Source organism: Homarus americanus, unplaced genomic scaffold, assembly GCF_018991925.1.
Source record: "Homarus americanus isolate GMGI-L3 unplaced genomic scaffold, GMGI_Hamer_2.0 scaffold20465, whole genome shotgun sequence".
In the NCBI taxonomy this organism is placed as follows: Eukaryota; Metazoa; Arthropoda; class Malacostraca; order Decapoda; family Nephropidae; genus Homarus; species Homarus americanus.
In genome coordinates, this window is record NW_024756914.1 from 10,287,525 (window position 1) to 10,300,167 (window position 12,643).

The 12,643-nt window shown below is 38.2% G+C and overlaps 1 protein-coding gene across 11 annotated transcripts in view; it reads right to left on the reverse strand.

Annotated features, from left to right (window-relative positions):
• Window positions 1–12,643, reverse strand: part of LOC121857224 (protein Gawky-like) — a 103,804-nt gene that overhangs the window by 26,399 nt on the left and 64,762 nt on the right. For 9 of the 11 annotated variants that reach the window (XR_006087135.1, XM_042353181.1, XM_042353184.1 and 6 more), the window contains 4 exons: window positions 11,973–12,257; window positions 9,757–9,951; window positions 9,411–9,562; window positions 2,739–2,931 (listed from right to left, as the gene is read on the reverse strand). Coding sequence is in view for 10 of the 11 variants with exons in the window: in XM_042353181.1 (XP_042209115.1) it covers window positions 2,739–2,931; window positions 9,411–9,562; window positions 9,757–9,951; window positions 11,973–12,257 (825 nt within the window). In the remaining variant the exon portion in view is untranslated. Of the gene's footprint in view, window positions 1–1,447; window positions 1,671–2,738; window positions 2,932–9,410; window positions 9,563–9,756; window positions 9,952–11,972; window positions 12,258–12,643 lie in introns of those variants that run through there. The other 2 variants (XM_042353186.1, XM_042353178.1) reach the window with 2 other exon arrangements.

Genomic DNA, 12,643 nt, shown 5'->3' on the forward strand with positions numbered 1-12,643 from the left:
GGACTCATTAGTAGCACCAGTTTTCACTATTTTTTCATTATTGAAGGTTAATATCTGGTAAATTATTCCTTGTATGAACATTCTTTTTATCTTTATCAAGTTGTTTGCACCTTCCTTTATAAAGAATGCATCAACAGGTATTAAACAGAATTAGCCCCCCCTTTGCTTCACTCCCAAACAGACATACAGATCTGTAACCCAGCCAATAACACAATGTTTTTGACCAACTCTAGAAAGATTTAAGGAAAAATAACTTAAACAAGACATCATGAAGGTACAGTAAGTATCAGATACAGAACATCATATATAAGAGTATATCAATCACTATATAAGCTAAACTAATTTCAGGTTAAATGTTTAAAGACACTCTGGAGGATAAAAGTAGCTTCATTAAAACATTCCTGGCTTAAACTTTTATCTACTGTAGTATAATCAAATTAACTGGGTGAAGTATTATGGATGAGTGAACAAGTGTGTGGAGGGAGCAGCAGTTACTGTGTATGGTCTACAAACCTTTATGTAGTTGTTTATCCCAGTGATTTAACCCTTTAAGCTTATGGCCAGAAGATCTAGTCTAACCCTCTTGTTGGCCGACGACAATTCTCGTGGCAACTGTTGCTTTTTTATTTTACTGCCCTTTTTTAACTATTACCCAGCCCGGTAACTCCCGAGGTAAGAGTGGTCTAAGTAACTACAGCACAGTATTGATTATCAGAATTTTTGCCAAAGATTCTCATAAGTTATCTCTTCACACATTTGTACTCTTGCATCAAATATATTTTATACAACAGATAAAAGAATAATGGCTTATTTTAAAAAACAAAAATTACAAACTTGAAATACTCTTACATAAGAATAAAATTTAAACAAGCACGGCAGAATGGATAATAAAAGAAGGCGCTGATCGTCACTCCTTGTTAACCCTTTAGTAAGAATCATATGGCCAGATTCCTTTTTTTCATATCGTAACAAACATTTAGACATGGCCAGAAGTGGCTTGGACCACAACACCATATATGCTTTATATTTCTTTGGTCAATTCCAAAAATCCGTCATCCGGGCAGTCACCCATGATTTTTAACCAATTGCCACAAAAAGGTTAAGGTATTCTCGAATGAAGCATTGCAGTGTGTGGTAAGGGATTATCACAGATTTTTTTATTTTTATTAATAAAATCACTAATTTTACAATTTATATAAACACTAGCTAGATTCTTGTACAAGAAGTATATACCGAACACAATGAAATTTTTGCAGGTTTAACATAACAACGAAGTACTTTATTGATATCGGGTGTCGGGCAACTTGCAGGAACAAGAGAGAAACAGTTTACCGAGACCCGTAGTTTATGGTGAACTCACTAGAATTAATTCTCTTCATATGATGCAGGAAAAGACTTATATTTGAAAAAAAGAATTATTAAATGTAAAAAATTTAGAACATATATAAACGCTTCACAAATTTATTTTACAATTACCCTTTACCAAGAGGAAAATATACTTTATTCATTCAGAAAATAGATAAACTCTTGAACAAGTTATATACACAAAAGTGAAATACTGCAGAACCAACACAACAATGAGTCATTCATAAACAACTGTGGCCTGGTGGGATGTGGTGGATGCGAAGGGTTGTGGGTGTGCCGAGAAGGTCTGGCAACTGTCAGGCAATCTGTGTCGTTGGCCAGTGAGAGGGTTAAGGAACAATTATTCCTAATTCTCTCAGCTACCTTCAAGTTAAATAATCATTCTATTGATATAGTGATTAATAATCTTGAACTATTTTTCATATGTGGAGTGTACGTATACACTGATTTTTTTAGATTCATTTAAGAAGCTGAGGGACAAAATTAATTCTATTATAATATTTTCTGGTAGGTACTATGCTGTATATTCAATACCTGGCCAATGGCCAACACATGCAGTTTGACAACTGTGAATGAGCTCTTGTACTCAACACTCTGTAATGGGGAAGGGTTGAGCATATCCCTACAAAAAAATATATATATATATAAAATGTGTGGATCTACATGAGATATATATATATTTATATATAAAAATCTTGATTTTGGATATCCAGATGGGACTACAGCTGCTCCTTGACTTACGACTGGGTTAGGGACCCAAATCCAGGTCGTAAGTCGAAAATGCTTAAATAGTAAATAGAAAATCGAAAATGGGTGTCTCTCTCTCTTCTCAGCACCACAAAACTCTCACTTTTAAGCTTGTCAGCCATTTTAAAGTGAATTACAACCGAAAATTTAGTCAGTACACAGCGCAATCACTGACATTGGGACTCGAAAATACGTAATTTGACAAAATTTTGGTACGACTGGGGTGGTCGTATGTCCGGGTGGTCGTAGGTCGTAAGTGGAGGAGTAGCTGTATATTTGTACACAGAAACAGTGACTGAGTTACCCCAGTGTTTGGTAGGACAGTGCACAACCTAAACATTTACTTCTAACTCTAATAAACTGTACTACAACAGGTGAGCTGAGCATGTGGTCACATCCCCAATTCCTTCTCATACACTTTGTCCTAAAATTTCTACTTCTCTATAAGAGGGATTATTTCTTTTTATTATTATTATTATGAATTAGAGCCTCTGACATTTAAGAAATCCGTAGCCAGATCATCACCAAGACAAAAAATATCTAAAACATTAATAATCATAAGCACTTGACCTACTGCTTATGCCATGCACTATACTTTATGTATAATTAGTTCATTTCTTACATACCATCCATGGTTTTCCTGGTTCAAAAGGCTTAATGTCAAGGCCATAGGACCCAGAGGCATTAGCCTGTGAGGAAGCAACCCACTGCGTGTCCATGTTTGGCACCCCTTTCTCGACAACGCCACTACTGTTGTCATTGCCTCCGCTGTTACTCTCCGGCCACCCAGTCTCAGATGTGCGATTAAGAGACCAGGTACTGTAATCAATAAACACCTATATCAATGTTCAATACAATGGGCAAGCAGCAGCAAAAAATAATGCATAGTACACCAGTAATTAACTTAACAACAGTAAAACTGGGGACGTTCTGGCATTAACAAAAATATTGAAGGTGAATATAAATAAAGGTAAAGTGATGAAAATTAGTAGAGAAAAGAAAAGGAGAGAAATAAATGTTAACTTGAATGTAGATAAAATGGGAGGCTGTGGATGTCAACAAATGGAAAAACAACAGAGAAGTGAGAGGAAAGGAAGTTATTAGAGGACTGAGAACCATCATTAAAGGTGTAGAACAACTTGCCTCCACCCATCCCAGTAAAGACTACGCTCCCTTCCTTTAAATCATCTCGTAAAAAATATCTATTGTCAAGTATTAATATTTCTTGTTATACCTACTATATTTACAGTACCTGCTTTTATTGTACCATCAAAATCGTTTTATCGGAAATTATCATGTAACTAGATAAGTAATTACCATTGCAATAAACATATTTGCCAACTAGACATAATCCTGACAGCTCTGTCCTCTTGTTCAACCTTATTACTGTACAAACCATGTTGTACTGCTCCCCCATTATACTTATGTTTTCCAGTTCCACTGTAATTTATGTATATGCTTATAATAAAAATAAAAATAAATAAACAAACAAAAAATATAAATAATTAAAAAAAATATTGAAGTGATAACTGTGGTAACATGTTCTTATTACCACCATGCTATTGTATTATTCCAGATGATACTAAATGTTACATAATACTTCCTTGAGATAAATGTATAGTATATACCAGGTGCCTAAAAGAGAGCTCAGGTTCTCAACTGGCTCAGCCATGTTAATATTGTTATTATTATCCACTCTGTATCTGTGTTCTGGCTAAATAAGCTGTTTCAATTCAATTCAATATGAGAATGAAACATGGACTCCCAGATGCAGGAAGAAACAATAAATTAAAGTGACAGACATGACAAGAATGATGTGGGGTGGCTGAATTGCACAGAATAAGATACGGATAAATACAAAACGTGGTAACAATGAGTTGGGCAGAAAGACTATCGGCATCTGCTTAGGTGCTTTGGGCATAAACAATGTGAAGTGAAGCCCAGTACTCTGTAATGTACATTGAGGAAGTGTGAAAGTACTGTATGTACAGCATGCTCGTCAAATTCACGAGGCTTAGGTGCTCAAAATGCATATGTAGCATATTGGCATGATGGGGGTTTGTTGTTGTTACATTTCTTTTGTGTACAAAGAAATGTATATCCTCTTTATGCACACACGCGCATGCACACACACACAGAGAGTGGTCCCTTGGTTAACGAACTCAATTCGTTCCAGAGGGTCGTTCGTTAACCGAAACCATTGTTTCTAATATATGAGGTAGCATGTAAAAAGGCAAGTCAGTGTTCTAAAAATTCTCAAATCGATCTCAAATCAATATGGTGAGACTTCGCTTACCAATTCGTTAACGTAATTTCAATTAACGAACTGCCTTCCATAAGGATCTTCAATTCGGTTAACGAAAAAAAATTCGGTTAACGAAGTTCTTACGAACCGACCTCAACATGTTTTCGCTTGCACTGACCGGGCACCCAGCTTTAGTATCAGTCCGCCAATACATTAATCGGTTCTAGGGCTTAAATTCCTTACTATTTTAGTAAATATCAAGAAGTTTATACTATTCAATAATTTTAAAAGTTTAATATTCAATTTTTTAGTCATTTTATTAATTACTTAACATAATTGAAGGTAAAGTGACTAGTTTAATGCACGGCATCCAACACAGCGCAAAGCATATTATTCAATTGGAGGTAACATCTGTTTAGACCTTCTCTTCAATGCTTTTTCGGGGTTTTGCTAAATGATGGCTTGCTTGAAACATTAGTATATATTGACAATATATAATGGCAGTGCAGTGTTGATTTAAAGAAAATAACTTGAATTACACCAAGAGAGCTAAAATTTTATGGGTGAAATGGCGTCATGGGGTGACTTCTCTTCCACCCCAATGCCTTCTCTTCTTCCTTCTCCTCCACCCCCATTCTAAATCCCATCATCATCCAGGAGCCTTCTACATACACACCTGAAAGTAAGTGAACTTTTCTACCATTTTTGTTGAATTTAGGAAATTTTCGGTGAGCTGGAACCAATTACCCAAAAACCCATTGAAACAATGGTTTCGGTTAACGAACGACCTTCTGGAACGGATTGAGTTCGTTAACGGAGGGGTCACTGTATATATCGTACATATCCACTAGAACTCTTAAGTCACTACTGTAATGTGATACAGGTGATTATTTTTATCTCTTGTGCAAAATATATGACGTTTATATTCAAATTATTCGCTGTCTTGCAAGGATTCCAGCAATGTAAATTATATTCTCCTAACTTTAGTCTGAGATATTATATATGATTAAAACTTAAAGCCTTCTCAAACCCCCCAAACCTTTCTTGGGAAGGGAGGGAGGGGTGACAGTGACATGTTTGACAGTTGGCACCTGTGGTGTGAAGTATTTAATTGTTAATTTATGTCCTTTAGATTAAGTTTTTGTTTTTTGCTTATAAAACTTAATAGAAGTGACCCGGGTGAATTTAATTTACATTGCTGGAATTCTTATAAGACTGATTAATTTGAATGTAAACATGCCATGGTTTGCACTAGACAAAAATTTTAGTAATCATTTAGTACAGTATTCTGATTACATGTACAGTTCAGCTTTGCCCTTAGGACAGTGTGTGCATGTAAATGAGTTTCAATAAATGAATAAAGTTACATATATCGAGCCAAAAATAGTTAAAAACTTTATGTAGAGCTTGGATGGCTAAATTTTAGAATGACCAATAATTTTACTTTGGAAAATGCACAAATATTAAAGAGCACAATTTTCTTCATATTTACTCCAATGGAAACGAATGTAAACATAGAAGAGATTACTGAAATGACTGAGTACCTCCTCAGCTTATCAGCTGATGTGATTTTCATAAGGATTTCGTTAATCGAATTTTTTTTCGTTAACCGAATTGAAGATTCTTTTGGAAGGTAATTTGTTAACCAAGGGACCACTGTATGTGTGTAGACACACACACACACACACACACATGCTGTATATACAATACAGTCTCTCCTCGACTTACAATGGGGTTCCGTCTAGACGACCAGGTCGTAAGTCGAAAAGGCGAAAATAATACATAGAAATTCTAAAATGGGAGTCTTTTTTTCTTCCCAGCACCACGAGAACTCTCACTTTTAAGCTTGCCAGCCATTTTAAAAGGGAACTACAAACAAAAATTTTGTCAGTACACAGAGCGATCACCAACGTCGGGACTCGAAAATACGTAATTCAAAAAAATATTTTATACGACCACGGCCATCGTATGTCCGGGTTGTGGTAAGTCGAGCATGTCGTAAGTCGAGGAGTACCTGTACAGTACAGTACACTGTATATACTGGAGTAGCACATTTTGTTTATTGACAATATATTGTATGTGTACAGTAGTGCTTCCAAAAATAATTGCAGCTTTGGCACTGTCTGACTGCAGTTAAGCCTCCACAGCACCAGTGCTCCATGTGAAATGCAGTTTAAACGTGAAAAAAATCCCCCGACAGGCGACCTTTTACCAGGGACAAGATAATTCATCTCAATTCCTGGAAATGCTCTGTACTAATTGTTCCGGCTAACGGGGAGATTACTTACAATATATGTCACATATTTTGTGACATACTGTATAAGACACGACACCATTTCAGCAAGGAATATTCAGGAAAACTTTTCAGTGTACTTAAGCTTAATGTAGGTGATGGCTCATAATCCCGTTGTTAACACGTAGTTTATCACCTTTAGTTTGTAGCTAATATCTTGAGCTCCTCCCTCCTGTGGCCATAGTGTTCTTATAATGAGGTTAAAATACCATAAGCACATTATGTTAGCACAGTCCTTGTCGATATATTTTTACCAAGTTGTTGTTATGAGCAATGCTTGTTGTACTAACATGTCCATACCATGGTAAGCACTGCAAAAACACGAAAAGACAACCGAATACTAGTCTTCATTGCATGCCGATAGATGGCATTACCTGCTAGTAAGACTACAAAGAAATGGTAATGTTTGTCGACGTTATTTGCGGTTACCGAATAAAAATAATGACATTAATAGATAGCAAAGCGTGCAAGAGTAAACAAAAAAGTTACTAGTTAGCTTTGAAGAGTTGTTAGCCGTACAGACGATAAGCATTTTTTTGTAATCCAGCTTTAATGTTTACAATAATTCCCTTTTTAATTAATTAAAAGTACAGTAATACCCCGCTTTATGCGGCTTGTTTTTTATGCGTTTCTACATTTACGCGGTACACCGTCAGAACCGGAATGTTCACTTTACGCGGTGCATCTACTCATATACGCAACGGCGCGGGCAGGGTGCGCACAAGGTCGCTCAGTCATCAAAACATTACCGAGTTCTTCACCCGCCACCCACCACAGCCGGTCCAAGTCAGTGATAGTGAGGATATGGACTTATATGGACTTTGAGGGGTTTGACAAAGAGGCCCTGCAAGCCTCTGTGGTGGATAGTGATACAACTGATACAAGTGATACAGGCGAGAGCCAATAATCTGCCCTCTGCCTCGGAACCAACCCCCCATCCCCGTGTGCCCAGCCATCTTTTCTACTAATGTAAGTGTTAAAAAACCTAATATTATTGATATTTCTCTTAATTATTAATTGTGTGTGCATACCATCATAAAATTAAGAAGTTATTTTTACTACAACGTAGGTATTGTCTGAAAAAGTGGAGTTTAGGGGTCGGCCCAGTCTCTATTTCAATTAATCCCATATGTTCTGTTGTTCACTTTACGCGGGCCTCCGTGGGTTCAATTGACCGCGTAAAGCAAGGTATTACTGTAATAATAATGTAAACATTACATGATGTTTAAGTAAACAATAACAATGTTATTCTGGACTTGGGCCAAGGTAAATTTAATCTACTGGAGACAGCATCTGGGGGATTCATTAGCCAGTGAAAGACCTGCAACTTCACATATAGGACGCGGGGTGATTTTTTTGGGGGGGGCGGTGGCTTATAAGCCATAAAATACAGTGTGTGTGTGTGTGTGTGTGTGTGTGTGTGTGTGTGTGTGTGTGTGTGTGTGTGCTTGTGTTTGTGTATGTGTGTGTGTGTGTATATAAAATTACTTCAGCATACCAAGAAAAAAAAACTGAGTAAGCCAGGAAACATAATTTGTAAAATAAACAGAAATTATGTGTACGAGGCAGGTGTGAAGAACTGAACGAGGCGGGTGTGAAGAACTGTACGAGGCGGGTGTGAAGAACTGTACGAGGCGGGTGTGAAGAACTGTACGAGGCGGGTGTGAAGAACTGTACAGGCAGGTGTGAAGAACTGCAGAAGAGGCAGGTGTGAAGAACTGTGCGGGCAGGTGTGAAGAACTGCAGAGGCAGGTGAAAAAGAACTGTAGAGACGGAGGTGTGTGAAGAACTATGCAGGGCAGGTGTGAGGCTGTGCAGAGGCAGGTGTGAAGAACTGTAGGGCAGGTGTGAAGAACTGTACGCAGGCAGGTGTGAAGAACTGTACGCAGGCAGGTGTGAAGAACTATGCGAGGCAGGTGTGACTGTCAGGGCAGGTGTGAAGAACTGAGGTGTGAAGAACTGGGCAGGGCAGGTGTGAAGAAGAGGCAGGTGTGAACAGGGCAGGTGTGAAGAACTGTAGGCAGGCAGAAGAACTGCAGGCGGGTGTGAAGAAGCTGTGAAGAGGTGTGACTGTACGGGCAGGTGTGAAGAACTGTACGAGGCAGGTGTGTGAAGAACTGTAACAGGCAGGTGTGAAGTGCTACTAGGTGTGAAGAACTGTACGAGACAGGTGTGAAGAACTGTAGGCAGGCGTGAGAGGCAGGTGTGAAGAACTGCACGAGGCAGGTGTGAAGAACTGAGGGCAGGTGTGAAGAACTGTGCACGAGTGCAGGCAGGTGTGAAGAGCTGTATGAGGCAGGTGTGAAGAGCTGTATGAGGCAGGTGTGAAGAACTGTATGAGGCAGGTGTGAAGAACTGTAGAGGCAGGTGTGAAGAACTGCACGAGGCAGGTGTGAAGAACTGTATGAGGCAGGTGTGAAGAACTGTATGAACACTATTGCACAAAGGTCATACCGGATAAGAAAATGAAAGCAATAATAATTGATAATCAGTCAATTTGACCAAGGACAGCTGACAAAGCCATGAGATGCTTGCTTTCAGTAAAGTCCTTTTGCCAGCAACATCTGATGTTAAGGCCAGCCGGTCACCCATCCCAGAACTGAACAGTTCCAACGTTGTTTAACTTCACTGTTAAGACAAGAAGCGATGATTCCAATGTGGTGACTTGTGAGTGGCTGGAATGCAGTGGAATATACTCTACATTCACAAGCAATTGATTTATTTAATAAAAAATTACACTATTTTTAAAGAAAGCATTACCTATTTGATACTCCCAGCAGGGGTGTTAAGTTTGGAGATGAATGAGACTGTGGCATGGCAGGTTTTCCTGGGGCTCCTGGAGCACGGATGAAATCATTGTCATCATTTTCCAGAGACGGCAGCTTCCACTGCTGCAGACGGCTTCCTTGTTGCTAATAAGTAAATGCAAAAGAAATCACATTTTGTAACTCTTATGCCATAGTCACAACTCTCCATGTCTTTCCAATTTTCTACTTATCCTTCTATAATTGACCAAAAGTTAAAATCAGTTAAACATTTTATTGAAAAACCTATATTGTTTTCATATATACAACTGCTTAATCTGCAACATGATGCCTAAGCTTACCCCAATGTTTATTGCAGTAGGTTCATTGACGGACATGGGATTGAAGCTACCATACAGTGGATCTGGAAGACTGGGCTTGTTGAAGAAGTCATTTTGAGTACCAGGGGGGCCACCAGTCACATGAGAATGAAGTTGCTGGTGGTGATGCTGTTGCTGCTGCTTCACATACAGGGCCTGCTGGGCAGCTATCTGATTCTATTAAGAAATAAACAAAAAAGGTAAATTTCAGAAGGTAACATTATAATTCATATTCACCATAATCAGCAAATAAAAGTTTTTATTGATTATGATTAAAATGTTATGAAAGTCAACTGAAATCAATAGAGATATCCCTTCCTTAACACAGCTCTAAGTAATATAGTTTCATTATACAGTAGACAATTTACAGCGCTCAACTCCTTCAGCTTGCACGAGGCTCTAAGGTGAACCTCCTGTATAGCCCCACACACTCACCTTAAGCTGTTGCCTCTTTATTCTTCTCTAGTAACAGTTATTACTGCATTTATGTTATTATATGTTTATTCTGTATATCGATATTTCTAATATGAAAGAGGTTTAAGACTGAAAAACTTCTGCTTGTAAAATATTTCAACTTGTAAGATATGGAAAAACAGAAACAGGTACAGTACAGTACACCCTTGCCATTCATTACCTATACTACTGATAATAAATAAATAAAAAAGTTGGACACAAAAACAAGTACAGTAGTTCTATATAATATAAACAGTTCCTTCCCTTCTCATAATCATACTTTGGGTGTCACCATTATACAAATAAATAAATAACACACAGGCAGACATGGACTTGCTGGCTGGTCAGCTGTTTGCCCATGTAAACAAACTCATATGAAGTAAAAAAAAAATTCCAAGGAAATTTATTATTTTATGATATAATGTTTTATTAACCTGGCACCAAATGAACCTAAACAATATGGGAATTATGGCATAAATTGCATAATGTTGTTATAAACGGGTTTGGTCCAACTGTATAACCTAACATAGCACTTTTATTGAAATGTGAGGAAAAGTAGACAAGATTGTGGAGACATTGGGCCCTAACAAGCTTGACGTTTGCTGTGTACTAGAAACTAGATGGAAAAGGGTTTCACCAAGGCTGAACACTGGCAACAATCACAGGTAGTTGGAAGAAAAATTAATCTGAGACAGATAGTGAGGGGATCTTGTTTGCTGAAAAGTGGGTGGAGAAAATACTTGAGGTGAAAAGGGTGAATGGATAAATATCTGGTTCTGAGGCTACTGGTGTACTAGTCTGGTGACGAGTATATCTGTATGTACCTCACAGGTTGGGAGTGTGGAAGACAGACACAATTTCTGGGATGAACTGATGCAGGTTGTGTTAAAGTTGGGTGAAAGGGAAATTCTAGTACTGTACTGGGTGACCGAAACAGTCATGTAGGTGTACACACTGAGGGATAGGATGGTGTTCATGGTGAAAAAGGAATATGGAACGAGAAAGATTACTTGAGTTTGGGGATGCACCGAGGATAAAATACTAAAAGTGGCGTTACCATGGTGAAGGAGGGCTAGTAGGCTTATTATATATGAGTCAGGTGCCAAAGAAAAATCAGACTGACCACATAATTGTGTCAGGAAACCACACAGGAAATTTGTTAGGGATGCAAAGGTCATAGCAAGGGAACAAGTGCCTAGCAGCACAGATTGCTTGTGTGTGACACGTTGCTTAAAAGGTGCAAGGGAAGAAGCATTATGTTCTGAGAATTGTGAGGAAATTTAAGGAACAGAATATTATAAGGGAACCATTTTTTTGTAGTTAAGAAGAATAAAATAACAAGCAACAGTGGGAAGGATAATGTAGCACGATGCTGGACCTTAATAAAGGACAGTTGACAAGATGTGTAATGTGACACTGAAAGATAGGAAACCTATAAGGGTAGCTGGGTGTTGAGAGCATTGTTTCACACAGAGATGGTGTGGGCATGTGGAGGAGACAAGCGAGTAAGGAGAGCTATGGGTAAGTTTTAACAAATCACAGGCTGCAAGGACCACACAGCATGAACAGTTGTCAACAGATAATGAGGGTTAACCTATGCAAGCAGGGAAAATAGTGGTAAAACTTCAACGATCATCTCCCGCGTATACTTGCATACGTATTTCAAAATGACACATGTTGACAGCATTTAAATATATATATATATATATTTATAAAAATACAACTACTAATAATAAATCAAATACCTGTAGGTTTTGGATCTGTTGCTTAGTTTTAGTGATATTAATGTTGAGCTGAAGTAGAGTTTGTGAAGAATTTTTGTTGATGTGAGCCTGAGCTTGCCAGATGGTTTGCTGCTGGGAGAACTTCTGAAGCACGTTAATGTGGGAGAGCATATTATTGAGGAGCACAAGTGTGGTGGGAGCCAGGGGTTGGTTCAGGATCTGGGGGTTGAGGTAGCCCGCCTGCACTGCCATCTGGATGTGATTCATGAGAGCACGAACATGCGGAGAGTTGCCAGATCCACCCTGCTGTAAACAAATGGGCTGCATCAGTACGCTACATTAAACCAACACTATATACAAAATGACCTGTGAGGAGATGCTATTATAAGACTCCAAGTATTTTAACACTATATTGTTACAGACAAAAACAGGCTGTGCTACTTTTAATATCACTGCTATTGCAAACACGAATAAACTTCCACACAATTTCCTAGCTGTAAGAATGGATGAAATACAACAAAAGGAATATGTATGTATGTTTCTGATACCCGGTTTGAGGGGGGGGGGGGACCATTTAAGTGTCATATCAAACTGCTTTCACTAATTTATCTCAACCTAAATTTAGCACTGAAAATTTCTTCTGGACAAATGAAAATACTAAACATGCTTTAGTTCATTCTATTTTATCATAA